This window comes from Pempheris klunzingeri, chromosome 22 (assembly GCF_042242105.1).
Source record: "Pempheris klunzingeri isolate RE-2024b chromosome 22, fPemKlu1.hap1, whole genome shotgun sequence".
Lineage (NCBI taxonomy): Eukaryota > Metazoa > Chordata > Actinopteri > Acropomatiformes > Pempheridae > Pempheris > Pempheris klunzingeri.
This window is the reverse complement of record NC_092033.1, coordinates 7817158-7835653: the sequence shown is the minus strand read 5'-3', so window position 1 is coordinate 7835653 and position 18496 is coordinate 7817158. Positions and strand designations below refer to the sequence as shown.

General features: G+C 42.5%; 1 protein-coding gene across 1 annotated transcript in view; it reads right to left on the bottom strand.

The window, feature by feature from the left end:
* Positions 1 to 853: 853 nt before the first annotated feature.
* LOC139221877 (lysine-specific demethylase RSBN1L-like) overlaps positions 854 to 18496 on the bottom strand; it is a 33546-nt gene continuing 15903 nt past the window's right edge. The window contains exons 5-9 of the mRNA XM_070853824.1: positions 12765 to 12902; positions 11641 to 11783; positions 6830 to 7000; positions 6609 to 6717; positions 854 to 5947 (exon numbers count right to left, since the gene is read on the bottom strand). Coding sequence (XP_070709925.1) covers positions 4043 to 5947; positions 6609 to 6717; positions 6830 to 7000; positions 11641 to 11783; positions 12765 to 12902 — 2466 coding nt within the window. The 3' untranslated portion in view covers positions 854 to 4042. The remainder of the gene's footprint in view (positions 5948 to 6608; positions 6718 to 6829; positions 7001 to 11640; positions 11784 to 12764; positions 12903 to 18496) is intronic.

Genomic DNA, 18496 nt, shown 5'->3' with positions numbered 1-18496 from the left:
CTCGCCTGGTGAAACTGCTGAGCTCATTGCTGCAGACTGCAGTGAGTGGGTGGCTTACATAACAGCAATACAGAGAGGGGAAACAAAGGCAGGTGTGCGTTACACAAAAGGTGGACGTATAGTTTCTCTGGTCTTCACCCGAGCACTTACAAACACAGAGGTACGACTTTTCAGTGTTCTGAGGTACCTGTTGGTAGGAAAGTGGTGAAAAAGATTAAGAATTACATGAATCTAACACCATAAAGCAACTATAATGAATATTGTGATTTAACAACAGCTCACGTGACTGTTTGTGAGAGGGATTGCTTATCTCTTGATTTTGCTGCTCCAATCAGGTTCACAGAGTTTAAAAGGTGAAAAGGTCAAAATCAGTTATTGTATAATCTCATATCTCCATATGGATGCAGAATCTGTATGTAAGGGACGAGATTTTTGGTGTCAGAAGCGTAGTCCCAGCGGTATTGACCAATCACGAGAGCAAAACAGACGGAACACATTGGCCAAAATGCAATTTTAGGACCCTTTTCTTTTTTTAATCTGTCTGAATTCATGTGCAGATATTTGTTTGCAGAGATTAGCCGAAATGTCCAGCGTCTTGGCCTGGAAATCTGGAAGGCTAAACTGCCGTCAGACAACAGCCAGCGGGTTCTGAGATTGGTTAGTGAAGGTTTAAAGCTGCCACATGGATTTTTCCTGTGAACAAACAAAAGTGATGTTTACACTCAGTGTTTCTTGCCAATGCACATCAGATGCAAAAAAAAAAGAAAAACAATATTTACAATGTTTTAAATCCTGTTTTTAAATCCAGTCATGTTTGCTTTCTTTCAGTCTTCTTCTCTAGTGCTTCCCTTGGTGCATTGCTGCATTTGTTGGTCATATTATCGGTACCAACATGGAACCACTGGCTAAAACATTTCCTTCCCAACGTGCACAAAACATTTGATGAGAGTCCAGACTGTGAGAATACATATAAAGATTTTAACCACCAGACCAAGAAACATCAATTTTCCATACATTGAACCTTTTATTAGCTAGGCTCATATTTAAAGTAGAAACCACACTACAAGTTTTTTCCTCTTTACAAAACTTCTTATGTACACTACAGTGCTGACAGTTAAAAATCACAGAAACAAAATAGAAAAAAAACCTAAAATCTTGAGATAAATAACTCTGAAAACAACACCAGCCCCTGAAGACTTCTTCTGTTTTCAACCATAATCTTGTCACATTTGTACAAAAAATATATAAGTTCCTGTCAGGTTTTTTTTTTTTGTAACATCTGAAACCCAAAAGCATAAAAAGATCTGCAGAGCGCCTTACGACTGACGGCATCAAGTGCTTAATTATCACCTCGCTCTCCCCAAAGCCACAAAGAGAAGAGTTCTGTCTCTGAAAAGGAAGTCCTGAAGAGAGTTTAAGGTTTGCGTCTTATTTTCCGAGATTTTCCAGGCTGGTGGTGGGACTCACCATGAAAAGCACGACCTTGCTTTTAGGACAGCGTCCCACTGAGCCACAAAGTTTGACTCATCCCAACTTCCACCGCAGATATTTGGAGAGTTTTCAGCGGCTTTAGATACCAATTTAAGGCTTTGCTCTCATTTTCCAGTAAAAACCTAAAACTAGAGGCCCCAAAAATTTGCATGAAAGGACAGAATTCCTTCTCTGTGTGGCTCTGGACCCATTTAGTGGTTCACAGTTAAGGACAGGCACTGGGGAAATGTTGTGAACTACATTAGCAAGTGGGCTGTACTCCGTGAGTTGATACTAAAATCAAGACATCAATGACAAAATCGAGTTTTTCTCAACATCAAAGTTCAACAGCTGTAGGACGAGCACTCAGACAGAAGAGCTCAACTCTAAAATCAGATATTTACCATTTGGAGAAACCTGTACTCCTCATGCTAAAACAGAAAATCAATAATTTATTGTACTTTTAAAATACAAGAGGTCACTCGAGTCCCTGGTAGATAAATAAAACATGTAAATAGACAGGATGCGCCACACTGTAGAGGGACCGAACTCTCGACAGTGTACATTCTGTTTCTCTTGGAGCAATTGTCCATAAAAATGAAAAAGGAAAATGGTGCCATAGACGTGCTGAGGCCTGAATGACTAATGTAATCGTCATGGAAGAACCTGAAATCATGACCCAAAGTACCTCCTTACTGTAAGTGCTGTGATGAGTCACATTTGGGAAGCCTTGACCTGCTGCATCTGTATGATATTGCTCTGTTCATCCTGTTTTTCTTATCCAGATGCTGCGAGATCTAAAGTTAACTCATGGCGAGCTCTTAATGTAGCTGCATAGGTACTAATATCATGTTGAGGATTGAAGAGTATCTCATTTACCCTGAACAAAGTCTAAAACAATTTCGATTTTTTTGAGGAGACCAATATATTCGTGAATGTGTCCTGAATGTTTGTTTTTTTTCCTGAGACTGAAGCCCGTCTGGAAAGCAGCCTTGGCTGGGTCAAATTCTTCCTTGGCTGACCAGCAAGTGCTCGTTTTCCAAAATTAGGAGGCCCTGGTACACAGCCAGGAGACACTGAAAAACAGCTAAATTACAGTAAGAGCTCTGCCACTGGGGTTGAGGGCTACAGGTTCAAGATTATCGCAATACTTTAAAGGAATAGTTTGTGGAATACCTTACAGCTTATTTGCTTTTTCCCCAGAGAGTTAGATCGTTACAGCTCTGACGTCTGCAGAGTAAATATGAGATTAGCATAGTTTAGCACACAGACTGGAAGCAGCTGTCCTGTCTCTGTCCCAAGCTAGCAAAAACTGCCCAACAGCTTCCCTAAAGCTCACTAATGGCCATATAATCCATATAAAAAATACTCCTTGTGGTTGCTTGGCTGCTCACGGAGAAGACAAGATTCCAGTGTTTCCAGTCTTTATGCTAAGCTAACCAGGCGCTCCAGCTTTATATAAACTTCAACTCATCTAACTCTTGCCAAAAAAGCAAATAAACACGTACAAAAATGTGAAACTGTTCCTTCAAATTGACTTTCTTTATGGTGGTATGGTACTGCTAGATACTGTAGCTTACTACACTGCTCTGTAATTGATATGGGGGTTCCACCTGTTTAGTGCACTAAAAACGTCTTTGACAATAAAAAAAACAGAACTGATTTAAAAAAAAAATCACTTTGATATCTGTTGATAGCATTTAAAGACTCCTCATGAACATTATTCAATCGGACATCAGTCGCTTTTTAACCAACAGCTTGAAATCAGGATAAAAAATACTGATACTTGCTGTCACCATATCAATAACGGAGAAATGCATTTATGTTTAAATTCAGCAGATTATTGCAGAGCATTATTGCTCAAAATACAATATTAGGGAAAAGTACTGCGATATACTGTATTGATTAAGATGTATCGATACAATATAGTTGAGGAACTGTAGCAATATTAATACAATAGTGTATTGTATAATATCACAATATGACCCATCATTATCCCAGAAACAGTCTTGGGCACAGAGAAAACACTAGAAAACAGCCACAAGAATGGTAGCATTAGCTGCATGTTTCACAAAAAGATCATTGTGACCTTTTTTATATAAATATTTGACATATCTGCAGAAACCTTTTTGTTTTCCTTCCTACCTCTGATGGCTCACAAATAATCTGATACTTGAGGGTTATGCTCACTTCAAAAAAAAAAAAAAAAAGAAAAGAAAAAAGAAACAGACAGCAGTTTTCTTAGACTATGGAGCTCAATCAAACCGCAAGACTGAATATCTTCTTTTTTTATGTCAAAATTGACCAAAACTACCAATAAATGCGATCAATTCTCAATATTTTTGAATCCAAGCACAACCAAAGCATCAGTACAATCTAAACCAGTCCAGTCAAGAGGTCTGGGGTAAATAAAGCCCAGCTCTGCTTCATAAACTACGATACTGTGTTAAAACCGATACACTCCACCGTCGTCCTCGTAATTTCCTTTTTACATCATTTTACAACAACACAACCAAAATAAAAGCTTATACATATAGTCATTTAAAAACGGCATCATTATGTACAAAAACTACTATAAAATCTGTTTCTGCTCCTCTTCATGCTTCGTGGGAGGGGAGGGGCCCGAAGGGGAGGGTTGGGGGGGAAGAGGAGGAGGAAAAGAAGGAGGAGGGGGAGGCGGTGTGGAGGAGGGAGGAGGTGGGTGAGGGTAAGGGAGGTGAGGGAGCTGAACCTGCGCTGGTGCTGAGGTTTGGTATTGCGGTTGTAGCGGGTAAGAGTTGGGCGGCTGAGACAGGAAAGACTGAGGGGGGAGGAAGTGGTGAGAGGGGAAGTGGGGGTGCTGCGGGGGGAAGAAGGTTTTGGCGTGCGGGGCGTACTTGTGATGGTGAGACAGGTGAGGAGGGAGAGACTGGGTGCTGGTGGGGGGAGGCTGGTAGTACGGCTGAGACTGTGTGGTGATGTTTGGTTGGTGTGGGTGGTGCAGGGGAAGCTGGCTCATGTGAACCGAATGCGGCGGCGCGTTCTGACTGAGGAACGAGTTCAGAGTTTGGGGCTGTGCAGAGAGAGACGGACTGGACAGCGGATTTGGGGGGAGGATCGGAGGTCTGTGAGGAAGATGGGAGTGTGGCAGGAGAGGGGGGAAAGAGGGGGGGAGCATGTGAGGGAGGTGAGGGGGTGGGAGGTGCTGGGGTGCGTATTGCTGCATGTAAAGTCCTGGCCTCCCGGCGTCCTGTGGCGGATGCATCTGTGGTTCCGCAGACGTCCGGAAGTCTGCGCTGCGAGTCCATTTCTCTTGGAGTGTGTGTGTCCGCAAGTCTGTCGGCGGTCGGCCTACTGTGTGAGTCCGTGTGTTGGCTTGCGAACTCGCAGAGGTCTGAATTTGTACATCCACAGCAGGTGATGCCCGAACCTCCGCCTGCGCCTGTGTCCGTGCATCTGGCGTCAGACGAAGCGAGTCTTTGTCCTTCGGCTGGTTGGACTGAGGAGAGGAAGGCAGCAGCTGGGACTTTGAAGACACAGCGGAAGGAGGGAGTGTGGAGAAATGCGAGTCCATTGCTGGCTTGGGACTAACCAGGGAAGATGTAGTGGACGTTGAAACAGAGGAAGATGTGGACTGAACAGGAGATGAAGAAGAGGATGGACTGGGAGCAGCAGAAGAGGAGCGCGAAGGAGTAACAGCTGAGGAAGAGGAAGACTTAGAGACGAGTGATTTAGGAGCTGAAGAGGAGGAACTTGTACTGGAAGACGTCACTCTGCTGTCCGAATGGTGGTTATGCTGGTGGTGATGAAGGTGCCTTGATGATGCTGCTTTGGGTTTCGTGTCCTGATGAGGAGGAAGAGAGGCAGAAGGGCGAGATGAAGGAGATTTATTCTTGCAGGGAGGAGGCGCTGGAGGTTCTGCTTTCACCTTTGCAGGAGGTGAAACCTGCTGTTTGGGTTTTCCGCCATCTTTTACCTTCGTCGTCTCCTGCTCTTTGTCTCTGCTCTTGTTCGAGTCCACTGAGAGAGCAGGCTGAGACAAGAGAGGTGGATGCTGAGGAGGAGGAGGAGGAGGAGGAGGAGGAGGAGGATGATCCTCTTCCTCCTTTTTGACAGCCAGCAACGTCCTGCTTTCTGTTACATCAACCTCCTCCTTTATCCTCTCCTTCACTCCTTTCTCACAGTTCTTTTCTCTCCTCCCCTCTTCTTTTTCCTCCACTGTTTCCTTCTCCTTCAATTCTACCTGCACCTGCTCCTCCTCCTCCTCTTCCTTCATCTCCACCTCCTCCTCCTCCTCCTCCTCCCCCCCCTCTCCATGGTGGTATTGTTTTAAGCGGACGTGCCATGCCAGGCTGCAGACAGATGACACGGTCTTGAACTGGTGGACCACATTGCGTGGGATGAAATAGATGTCATCATGGCAGAGGCGGATGCGAGCGTAGCGGATGCCTTCGCGACGCAGCTGGTTTAGTTTGGCATCATCCACCCACTGCACACACTGTGAAGAGAGAGGAGGGCTTAGATAGAGGAAATGAAGAGGGACACTTTCCAACATCTGCTCAGTGCAGTAAATACATACTATGAGAATACATACAATTTTAAGGTTTAAGGATGCTAATTTAAATTCTGTTGCCTGACTGATTGCAGACCCTCGTTAACCAATAATTAACCAGTAACCGACAAGATTAAAATGCAATATTTCGAATGAATGGATGTTTGTGACCATTAAAAAAAATTACCTGTAGCACAAATATTTTCTTTTTCTTTCTACACGTGCAACACACAGATTGGTGGTGTATTTGAAGTAGAAGCTCTTCACCCCTGATGTTACTGGAGCTTCTGTTTTCGTGCTGTGGTGACCCCAGCACTCCTCCACGTGTTTCACAATCTCTAGATTGGCTGCAGCCACCATTGGCGATATTTATTTTAAGTTAAATCTGCTCCAGATGAATGCTCTAACTTACTGCAGTTCAACTTTAATCCACCAGGTGTCAGCATCCAACATCAGATGATCCTAACTTTACACCTTTCTCAGTGTTAGATTAAGTGTAACACTGACAAATATGGAGGATGACTATACTGGAGTGGATCTACTGCGAGAGCACTGCTTAATGTCCTGTGTGTGTGTGTGTGTGTGTGTGTGTGTGTGTGATTTAAACCTGAGACAGCGGAGGTTCGTGTAGGTCCAGCTGCAGCCTCTGAACTACATGAGGGAAATCACCAGCATGGAAACACACAACATCTTTGGTTACACGAGGAGGCTCCGAACTGAGAACAAGGGAGGGAGAGGAGGACAGATAAAGAAGCGTTTCATGATGTCTGTTGGTGAGTATGCTGTGTACCCACTGAGCGTCATATCATATGTTGCTTCACTGCTTACCCGTCTCCGGACCTTACAGCCTTCAGCACCCCCACGGCGGCTGTGGTTTGACGTTCAAAGCCCTGTCCGATGTGATCCGCGTGGGCCCGAGTCCGGTCCTCAAACAGCAACTCTCTGGGCTCGCTGGTCCTGGGCAGCGACTGCAGCAGGTTCTTCACCTCATTGGTGGAGCTGCGACAGGACAGAAATAACCACGACCTCAGAAAACCAGTAGTGAAAAGCAGAAAGACACACAAGTTCTGCAAAGAGATTTCTCCTGTCTCTGCTTCCCTGCTGTCTAAATAAAGAAGGAAATGACTAAAGGTGAGTGGACAGCTCACTTCCTCACTTTTTCTATTTCTTTGTTTTCTGTCTGCTGTGGCAAAATAAAAGCACCAGGCAGGCTTTATCTGCTGGTGTTGTTGTTATATTGGATAACACTGACATAATCCAGACACCACAGTTTGACATGACGAGCAGAGAGGATGTTAGAGAGGAGGAAACCCTGTGTTTGTGTGAATTTAACAAAATACTCCTGCTGTGTACTCAGGTAGTGTTGGATTCTTACCTCAGTTAATGGTATTAATGTTTGGTTTGTAAAATGACAGAAAATAGTGAGAAAAAAACCCATTAAGGCCCACATTTTAGAAAATGAGAGAAAAAGAATTTTTAATATATTGACTTTAAAAATGACCTACCAACCATTATCGAAACAGTAGCTAATTATCTAATCAGTGCTTGATACATTTATCTAAATAAATAATAAATATCAAGCTCAAATGTCATTTGTTGGTGCCACTTTGTTAAATGTGAGACTTTGCTGCTTTTATTTGATTTATGTAATTGTAAACTGTTTGTATTTGGGACTGTTTGTAGCACAAAAAAATACAAACATGAAGATGTAACTTTGGGTTCTGAGAAAAACACAACAGGTGTACACACCAGTACATTAATCAATAATGGATATCATCCTTAGCTGCAGCCCTAGAACAGCTTTAATATCGACGATGAGAACACACAGAAGCGTGGACATTATAAAACATCTGTGTGGTGCATTCGGTGAATTTTAAAGCCTTCCCAGCAAACTGGAGGTTTCACAGCACACTAAACCCATATTTACTGTCTGCAGATGGAGCTTTTTCTAGCTGTAGACCAATATATTTTTTTGCAGTGCAAATTATGTTTAAATGATGTGATTCCATTTTTGCATGAACATGAGCCCCCTAGCATGGTCAATATGGCATCTATGGAAATATAAAACAGCAGGAATATAATAATGAGAAAATTCCAATAAACTTGTTAATTCTAAATAAAATAGAATAAACAGCAGTACTTGAACGTGTTCACATACGAACACATTCGGCTCATTTTTATGCTTTTACTCCTCAGCTCCTAGGTCTGTATGCATGAAGCCATGTTGCCAAACAATAGAAGTACTGCAGTCAGCTCACTACTGGATCAGTGACTCACACTGGAGCTGCAGTCAGATTCAAACAAGAGTATAAACACACACGCATAGAGTCTGTGAGAGATTCCTTCGAGAGCGCAACACACACACACACACAGGAAAGCAGCGAGACTACCCGTGCTGAACACTAAATTGTGCATTCATTCATTCTGAGATAAGAAGAGAGAGGCAGGAGCTGGTGGAAGAGGAAGAAAGAAACAGAGGAAAACAGTTCAGAGAGCAGGGGGAAATGAAAAACACACACGCACACACGCACACGCACACGCACACGCACACGCACACGCGCACACACACACACACACACACACACACACACACACACACACACACACACACACACACACACACACACACACACACACACACACACACACACACACACACACACACACACACACACACACAGTCAGAGCTCAGCATGTCTGAGCAGACTGCAAGCTGACAGTAATGAATGTAAAACCAGTAAAGCTGGTAAGTGAAACACTGAAAAGAAGAGAGTGTAAAGGGAGGAGTGCTGAACGTGCACATTTAGAGTCATATATGAAGTCTACCATCTACCATCCTCAAATATCCTCTCGATATGTCAGGTCCCGTTGTTCTAGCAACCTTGTTGCAGTGTGTCAAGTGTGTACTGCAGCACACTGTCAAGACAGATTCCTGTGTATTTATGGGCAAATAAAGTGGGAGGGAGAGAGGAAGAAAACGAGAGGAGGTGGGAGAGGGGTGGCAGGGAGAGAGAGGAGATGATGGAGGGAAACAGGGGATAAGGAAGCAGAGGGGTGGGGAGTAGACGGATAAGGCAGTAAAAAAGGAGTGTAAAACGGAGGGACAACGAGGAGAAAGAGGGAACCACGTTCTCTGACGACAAAACACTGTTAACGTGCATCTTAAAGCTGCAGCACGCACTCCTGGAGAGGTGCACATCACATTTACATTTCATGCACTGAGCCAACACACTCACCCACAGGAAACCTGTGTAACATGCAGACTGGACTATGACTGGCTTCAAAACTAGCCGAGTGATCACGTCTTCAACTCAGATTTGCAGTTCTAATGTTAATCTCTGCACATACTTTATCTGCTTGGTGAAGCTCAAACATCCAAGGGAAGCAACAGTAAACAAAACACGTTTTTTGACTGGAGGGCGAATTTAAATGTCTGGTTTTACCCGACCAACAATCCAAAAACAAAAGATATAACTTAAAATTACATAACATAACTCACATTGATGAAGCTGGAACCAAAAAATTGTTTTTGCTGTTTTTTAATTTAGTAATTGATCTCAAAAATAGCTGCTAATTAATTTTCTGTCAGTCCAATAATTATTCCAGCTTTACTTGGAGCTGAGCAGGCTGGGGTTTGACATCTTGCTGACAGCCACACGGCTCTTGATGGACTCACGTTAGCTGTCATCTGTTTGTCTACACAGGAACAACATGTTCTGCGTCGGACCTCCGTCCTGTTTGCAACTGGTGCCGGCCAAGGCTGCTGCTGTGTTACTATGCAATTATTGTAAATCTCCGGAAGCAGGCCACTCTTTCACTAAAAGCTGAAATATTTTGGTTTATTTTCATCGTCTGACCACTATAATCAAGCTAAATTCTCAGACTGAGAGTCTCAGTGCTGTCGGAAATGCACAACAGCTTGACTTTTTCACTGAAACCACTAAGAAAAAAGGAGCCAAACGCTGTGAAGAGACGTTCCCCGAACACAAGCAGCCTTTCCTCCTTCAACAAACGGTCAAACTGCGGACAAGGTCTCACTGCAAATAAGATCACGTCCTTCTCCTACTCCCTGCACTTCACAATAGTTCTGTTTTTATGTCTTTTTCTTTGGACACACACACTGACATAAACTAAATCTCTTTCCCTGCCATGACTTATTTAATATATGGGCTCTCTTTAAACACCCTTGCAGAGTTCCTGAAAATAACAGCACAGTAACTTTGTGATAAATCAACTTTGAGCAGGAAAGGGAGGTCAAGAGGCGTAGATGACAGACAGTGAGAGAAATCAAGAAAGAAAGACAAGGACAGAGAAATTAGGCAGAAGTGGGAGGAGTGGAGGAAAGGAAGGAAAATTATAGTTTGGAGGAGAAGAGTGAGACCCAAAAGGGGTGAAGTATGAAAGAAGCACACCTTGGTGGGTAGATGTCTTTTATTAATTTCTCATGGTGATTGATGAAGATGACGTGATGGGATGAGACAGGACACAGAGGAGAAGAGGAGTTTAACCACCTCTCGCTCTCTATCTATTCATCTATCCATCCATCTGTTTCTCTAAAAAAACAGATTCTTTCAGCACCAGCTGTTACACAAGTGTTTCTGACAGGACACACACTGACTGTCACACTGACGCACACGCTGTCCTGAAAACCATCTCCTTCAAACACTGTCTTGACGTGACGCGTAACGTGTATGTGTAGCAAAATGTATATATTTACAGGCTGAATTCAGCTGTAGAAACAAAGAGAGAGGAAATCTGTTGGTGGCCTTTTTTTTTGTTCAGAAACCAGTCCAAACCCAGAAACATTCAAATATCAATCACACGAAACGGGCAAAAGCAGAAAATCCTCAGAATTCAGATGCTTGAACCAGGAACTGTTTGGTGCATTTGCTTGAGAGATTTCTTAACTTGATTAACAAGTGTTAGTGTAGATTATCTGTGTGTCTATCCACTCATCATTTCAGCTCTAAAATCCTAAATTATATCTAATCCAAAAAAAAAATCGTTCTATTGATGTCGTGATCAATCAGCAGAGACAAGAGAATAATAACTGCTGCATGGAAGGAATGTGTGCGGTGTGCGTTTGTCCCGTGCTTGGCCGGCTGCCATGTGAAGTAGCGTCTGATGTCGACTCTATTAACATAACGATGATCTCATCTGAGTGGTGAGCCACATACCGCTCACATCACACACAAACACAGACAAACCTACGTATGCACACACACATACACACACACTCTCTCATGGTCTCGTTCACAGGAATCATGTGTGAGACGGAGCTTGTGTGTGAGCAACAATGACACTGGGACAGAGACAAACAGAGAGGGTGTAATTGCCTCATCCGGCGCTGCTCGGCTATAACAAAGCTTCATGCTGCTACCACGGCTGCTGCCTCAAATGCGTGAGTGTGTTTTGGTACTGTTTTTTCATAATCGGTCCTTCGTGGGCTGTGCAGAGAGTACAGAGGCAGCTTGGCTCAATAAGGTACAAACACACACACCACTGAGACGCTAATAAAGCTAATAAAAACAACATTCATTGACCAAAATTCCTGCTAATTCTGTCTCTGTCTCATTGTGGTGCTTCAGGAGCATCCAAAGTATGGGTAATGTCTGTGTGTTGCGTGCTGCTGGACTCACCGTTTTCTTTTAAAAGGGGACTTTGGTATATCAGCTACAGGTATCATCTGCTCTCCTGGTCTGACCCACATTATAGGACCATCGTCACTCTCTGTGGGATTCATCAGCCTCAGACTGGAGAAGGTTCCCCATGGGAGAGTCCGCTGGAGCGACACACACACACAAGAGAGGATGGGAAAAATAAAACATGAGGGAAAATAATCAAAGCAGTATTTTAGCACATCCCTCAGTTGTTAACCAATTCATCAAATATTTTATGTATTCCAGGGAAAGGAATCCCGTGCACAAGAAATCGTTCCCCATGGCAAAAATTGTCACAGGCACCCGAAATGCTTGAGAGGGTGCTGAATCAGAGCCAGAGCCCTTGACAGATAGGAAGCGCCAGAGGATGTGCGTCTTTCGATATTCAGCATACAACGCCACTCCTCCACACTGCATGCTGGGGATTTGAAGTGTCAACACAGAATAGCAAACAGAAGAAGAAGCTTGTCACTCCTGAATTTCAGGGACAGCAGTAAACCTCGGCATTTTGGTGGTCTGTTCACGCACAGACATTATAAAAAGAAAGCCGACTTCCTGAACTGAGGCTGGAAGCTGCATCCAATCACTCTGACACGCCACTTAGCGCCTCATTTTGCCAGCCACCGTGGAGATTATTAGTTGTGTTGGTGATTTGTGTCTCACAGTGTCTCTCCATCTGTTCAGTCTGACACATTTCCAAATAATCAGCTATGTAAATGCATCAAAGTATTGTACGGTTGTAAAACCCGTGACGCACACTCAAACAATGCAAAACTGACATCTTTGATGTCAACCTGCTGCATTCAAAATACTTTTTCACTCAACTATAAATTTAAGGGTAAGTCATGTGATATTCTGTATTGTAAATAAATCTGATAAAAGGATCAACACAAGCAATAAATGTATCCCACCTAAACATATTGTCTCAGTATCTTAAGCCTGACATGGCTGATTTCTCATGTTATAGATTTGTTTCTCCATCACAATGAACAAACACACAAACTGAACTGAGCCTGTTTGAATCCATCTGTCACTTTCCCATTCACTATCCATCCACCTGCTCCGTTTAGCATTACCGTCCTCATCATCGCGTCCTGACTCACCTTCAGGAAGGATGACTCCTCCAGCATGCTGAGGAATTCTGGGAAATAATCCCCGACCTCCTCGTCCACGGCTCCCACCAGGCTTATCTGTCTCATAGCTCCGGCTCTGTATGTACCGTTACTGTATGTCTTCTTCACCTGCAGCAACCACAGGATGAACACGACATTAGATTATCATACTATAGTGTTACTTCATCAGCACAGCAGGTAGGTGACACTGGTTACTCTGCTCAGCCCATAACAAAAACATATTTTCATTCACTTGAAAGAAACCAAGGTGAATGAAAACATAGAAAAAAAAAATCATTATATCCTCAGCTCACAAATAAAGAAATATTACAACATAAATATATATGTGTATGTATTTATTTATTTATTTACCAACTGTCAATCACCAGTAAGGTGTCATAATGGAGCCTAAATGCCACGTCCTGGTTTAATGCCCTCCTGTTGTCCTGAATTGTGAATGTGACCAAACATGTTTAATATGTTTCTCACTGGTATTCTGGGGCAGCATTTCCCAACCATATTCTGGCTTATGACCCCTTAAAGCACAGCAATGTCTGCTTGCGTCCACTTTACTGGAGATATTTTGACTTTTATTTTGATAATATTCACAGGTAAAAATTTTTAGCATTCTACTAACCCTTCAGATTTGTCTTGCGCCCCCTTGTGGTGATCCTGATAACCAGATGTATGACATAACATTCAATGGAGGTCTAGTTTTGCCTTTTTAAATTTCTTCAAATTTCTCTAAGGGGGCAATTGCTGAATTGCAATTTCATCTTGAATTCACCTGCAAGTGGATTTTGTGAAAAAAATTGTTAGTGGTCCAAACATTTTGTACGTAAGTTTGTAAATAAAACAAAGAAATCAGGTTACATTATGTTGTTAGATATGTACCATTACAGCCTCGACTAAAAGATCGCAGTGTAAAGAAGAAATGTTTGTATAACATATATATGCATTTAATATTGTTTGACTGAAATACAACAGGGGAGACAGGGGAACACGAAGCTAGACACTGACATGGAAGCTGTTCATCACTAATGGGTGTCAAAGCAGGCTGTGTGTGTGTGAGAGTGTGTGTGTGAGTGTTGGCCGTTCCACTTGATGTTTCTGCTCCACCGGTGTGACTCAACAGACTGTTAGCTGCTCTTCACTTGGCTGACAGAGCATAGAGAGTGTGTGTGTGTGTGTGTGTGTGTGTGTGTGTGTGTGTGTGTGTCTCCCATACCCTTGGCCCTCAACAGTGTCTTTGTGTGTGAGCCTGTGTGTGCAGTACGTGCAGCATGTGGCTTGCATGCTGTACTCTTGGCTGATTAGTCTGTGTGTGTGTGTGTGTGTGTGTGTGTGTGTGTGTTGACCAGATCCTTGGCTGCTCGCCTCTAGTGAGTCACCACTTGACAACAAGGCAGAGATAAAGAGAGAGAGGGGAAGAGAGACGGACCAGAGGGAGGAGAGAGCGGCGAGGATTCACAGGAGAGAAATGAATGAGGGGAAGAGAGAGACAGATGGAGAGAGAGTGGTGAGAGGAAGAGGGAGAGAAAGTTTAAGAAGACAAGCTGTGAAAGACAAAAAATAAATGTTAGAGAGACAGAGAGTGCAGAAAGAAAAAAAAATGGATGGAGAGAAATGGATACACAAGAAAAACTGAGGATTTGTTGGAATGTAAAAAGGGGGTGATGGAGAAGAGGAGACACCAGATAAGATTAAGTAAAAGGCGAAGACGTTAAAGATACAGAAGGAGGGAGGCGGAGAAAAGGGGGATGATTAGGAGGGAAGAGAAGAGATGATGGCAGGTTAGATGATGAGAGGAGGGAGGTGAAGTAATCAGGATGGATACAATGAAATGGAAAAAGACTGAAGGTGGAGTTGCTTGCAGCTCCCAGATGTGTCCTTGAGCAAGGCACTAAATCCCCAACACAGCTGCTGAGGAGGCCAATCGTGCAAGATGATAGATCACTGCAGCTGTTTCCCACAGGGTGCTGCTTTAATAGGGAAATGTTGCTGGCCCAGTAGCTTGTTTATCTATACAGGCTGGATAACTAGTAGAGATTGGCCATAAAAAATGGATTATGGGGGTCAATGACTGTGAAAAGTGACAGACAGTATGAAGTGACACAGCTAATTACAAGTCTTCATAATCAGCTTTAGTCACTGTAATGTTTAGCCAACATCAAAATATTTCAACATTTGTTGAGACTATAACTTGGCTGATACTGTATTTTGATGGCCAATACAGCCCATGTTTGGGAGTTAGATCTTCTTTATTCTCTTTTTTTTTTTAGATAGAAGGCGAGAATCTGCTTGTCTGCGCTCTCTTGTTAACAAGCAATGTAACGGAGACAAGACTGTTTAGCTTTGTGTAGGTGGAAGTCCATGATGTAGAACAGCATCATGCAAAATAATGCAAAAATATATATAAATATATATATATATATATATATATATATCAATGAAAAGCTCAACTGAGCACCTGAACCACCACATGCTTGCTTGCAAATTAGTCTAATTACATGCATCAAACAACTGCCTATTGGAGTTTACTTAATGAACGGTAAATTAACTAAATTAATCAGTTTATCATGCATGAACAGGCTAAGCCACGTGGTTGTGTTTGTTTGTTCACTCCATTTCATCACTGCATCTGTGCCCCGACACTGTGTGATATCCTCATAAGAAGATGATGACTAAAAGCTTGAAATACTCACTCCACACACGCAAACACATCACAACTTTAAATAGTCTCACTGAGTCAATGACCTAGATACTGAGAGGAAAGTGTTTGACTCAAATGCCTTCATGCTTACAAGCGTTTGTGTGCTCCCACAATGTTTCTCTGCCAGTGTGTGTGTGTGTGTGTGTGTGTGTGTGTGTGTGTGTGTGTGTGTGTATTTGTGTATGCATTCATCTCCCTGCATACTTATAATTGTGCGTGCTTAGAGCATCTATTTTCTCCTTGTGTGTTTGTGTGAGAGAGAGTGTGTGTTTACACGATGCATAATTTAACAGCAGAATAACCCCCACGTTGTCAACAAAGAGCACAGTCTCTCGCTATCACAGGAGGAGTATTAGGAAACACTTCCTCCGCCTCAAATAAACGCATAAATTAAACAGTCTGTGATTCACTCACACACTCGAGCACACACAGCTCGTCTATAATAAGTGAAGGCAAACAGAAGGAAACAGGAAATGTGACAGGCTTCCTCCGAGTGGTGCTGCTCGAGATGCTCCGGTCCTTCCTCGACTGTGTGTACGTGCACTGAAACACACTTGATGGCTAAATGTGTGAAACCAAATGACCAAAATAATCTAAACTTAATAATAAGCTTTAATTAAAAAGAGAGCTACTGCTGCACGAAAACATGATTTGATATATAAGCACAAACAAGTTGACAATAAAAATTAGGGACACAAAAGGGTAAAACCCCCTTTAATGTTATCTACATTTGCTGCATCTCATTTGGTATTCCAGGTCCGCACATTCACAAGATTAAAAAGCCGATATCATTATATATAATTATCATCACTGTCATCTCTCCCCTGCTGTCAGTGTTTGGCTAAAAGCAGTATATGTATAAATTTAACAGATTCTCTCACTCTCGCTGCTTTCCTCTTGCTGATTATCGGTTATTCTCTCCACCTCCTCCTTCTCGTCTGCCCCTAAATAATACTTGCGTCCCCGGTGGGAAGTCTATTAGATCAAGTCTCTCTCTTTCCTGGTCTGTTTTCTATCTCTAGTTCAACCACAGAAGCCACCTACTTTCCTGTTTCCTCGTTGACACATCCTTTACTCTCTCCAGCTTAGTTCACATCATTACATCATCATCTTAATACTCTCTCTGACCTCTCTCTGACCTCTGTAAATCTGTCTTCCTCTTCCTCTCTGTGTCTCTCTTTCTAAATCATTATGTCCAGTCAGTCTGCGGAGTACTAATTCTGTTAGTCTATTACAGTGTCTGCATCACAAAAGAGCTTCTGGCTGCTGACTGGTGCCTCATACAAAATCTCACACTTTTTCTTTTTCTTATATAATCTCTCCCACAGCTTACCCCCAAACGACGGCACGCGAGTGCACAGACGCACTTTGAAATAATATAATGAAACAGCCGCGTTCCACCTTTATCCCAAATTCAAGCTAACACCACACAGTGTGGTTTTAATGCTGCAGTGTGAGACTGATTCAACGCCAGAGTCTAGGTTTGTTTTGTAAACACAGTGTTGGAGACGGTCTGGAGGCCGAGGGCTGCGATGCTGCCTCCATATTAGAGTGAAACTGTAAGGGCACGATGCCTACAGTGGAGCAGCTGGAGGTCCAGTCAGATAAGCTCAAGTTGGCTGTGATGATGTTTCACCGGAGACTGTGAACTGTCAACCGACAAATGTAAACAACCCTCGGTTTTTGTCAAATTAAGTGCACTGAATATTCAGCAGTGATTTTCCAGACAGCAAGCTAGCTTTGGTCTTGTTTCACCCTCATGATACATGACCATGCTTGATAAAAAATAGTTAATTCTTCCATTTGTTCATCTGGGTTGTCTCATTTATGAATACTCACTTTGACATCTTTCTCACAGAATCCACAGGTGATATAAACCCAATAAAATGTTTTATGCAAGAACTCATTGGACGGATAATTGTTTTTCAAGATTTGGCTATAGCCAGATGTTTTCTTGCTTTCCTTTTCAGCTGATAAGGAAAATATCAAGACTTTGGTTCTGTCTGAGGTTTCTCCACATTAAAGGGGAGTTGTTTTGTTTTCATTGTCGCCTGATGCTCATGTGGGGATAATTGAATCCTTAATTTTGAATTCTTGAATCCTCAGGTCTCTTTTGATTAAAAGAATTTAGTCTGGACCTGCTCTTTTATGGGAAATGTCTTGATATAACGTTTGTTATGAAATTGGTGATATATAAATAAAGACTGATTGCTTAATTGATTGACTGATTGAGTGCACCAAAACCTGTTGAATCTTTGTTTTAAGGGGAATTGGAATGACTTTATAGATTAATTATATAATATAACAGACAGTTAAGATAAAATGTACCATATATTTGTCCAGTGTGCGTTACTGACCATATTCCTATATCCAGTCATGCCCCTAAACATGCTAGCTATTAGCTACTTTCCATGTGGGGTGTTGTTGTGAATGCTCTTTTGGAGCTATAAGAGGTTACACATGAGCACAGATTAATATATCATTAAAAAGTTGCAGTTGTTCTATTGCTTTACATTAGTCTTCCAATGGCGTAACTACATTATTACATTCCATGACTAGACGGGAAAGACCAAATTACCCCACTGTGGAAGCACGTCATGTATTGACTGTCGGGCTGCACTTGCCCTGAGAAAATGGAGTTCTGTAATCTTCTATAATCCTCACTGAAAATGCCTCCAGTCGGGTACTGAATACAAAATACTCGCACAGCCTCAACAGCAGCAAAGCAACTTTGATTTCCTGCAGTCAAATTCGGAGCATCACACACACGGCTCATTATCAGTTCAATATATGCAAGTTACACCTGGAGAAGTGTGTGGGTGATTGTGTCTCGTACTCTAGCAGCCCATTATTTTGATACTAAGAATGAACTAAGCAAATCTATACAGGAAAATAAACCCACACATACACAAACACTAAAAACATTGCAAGCTGATGCAATTTTCTACATTATTTCCTTCTTTTCATCCGTCACACACAGGCACACAGGCACACACACACACTACAAAAA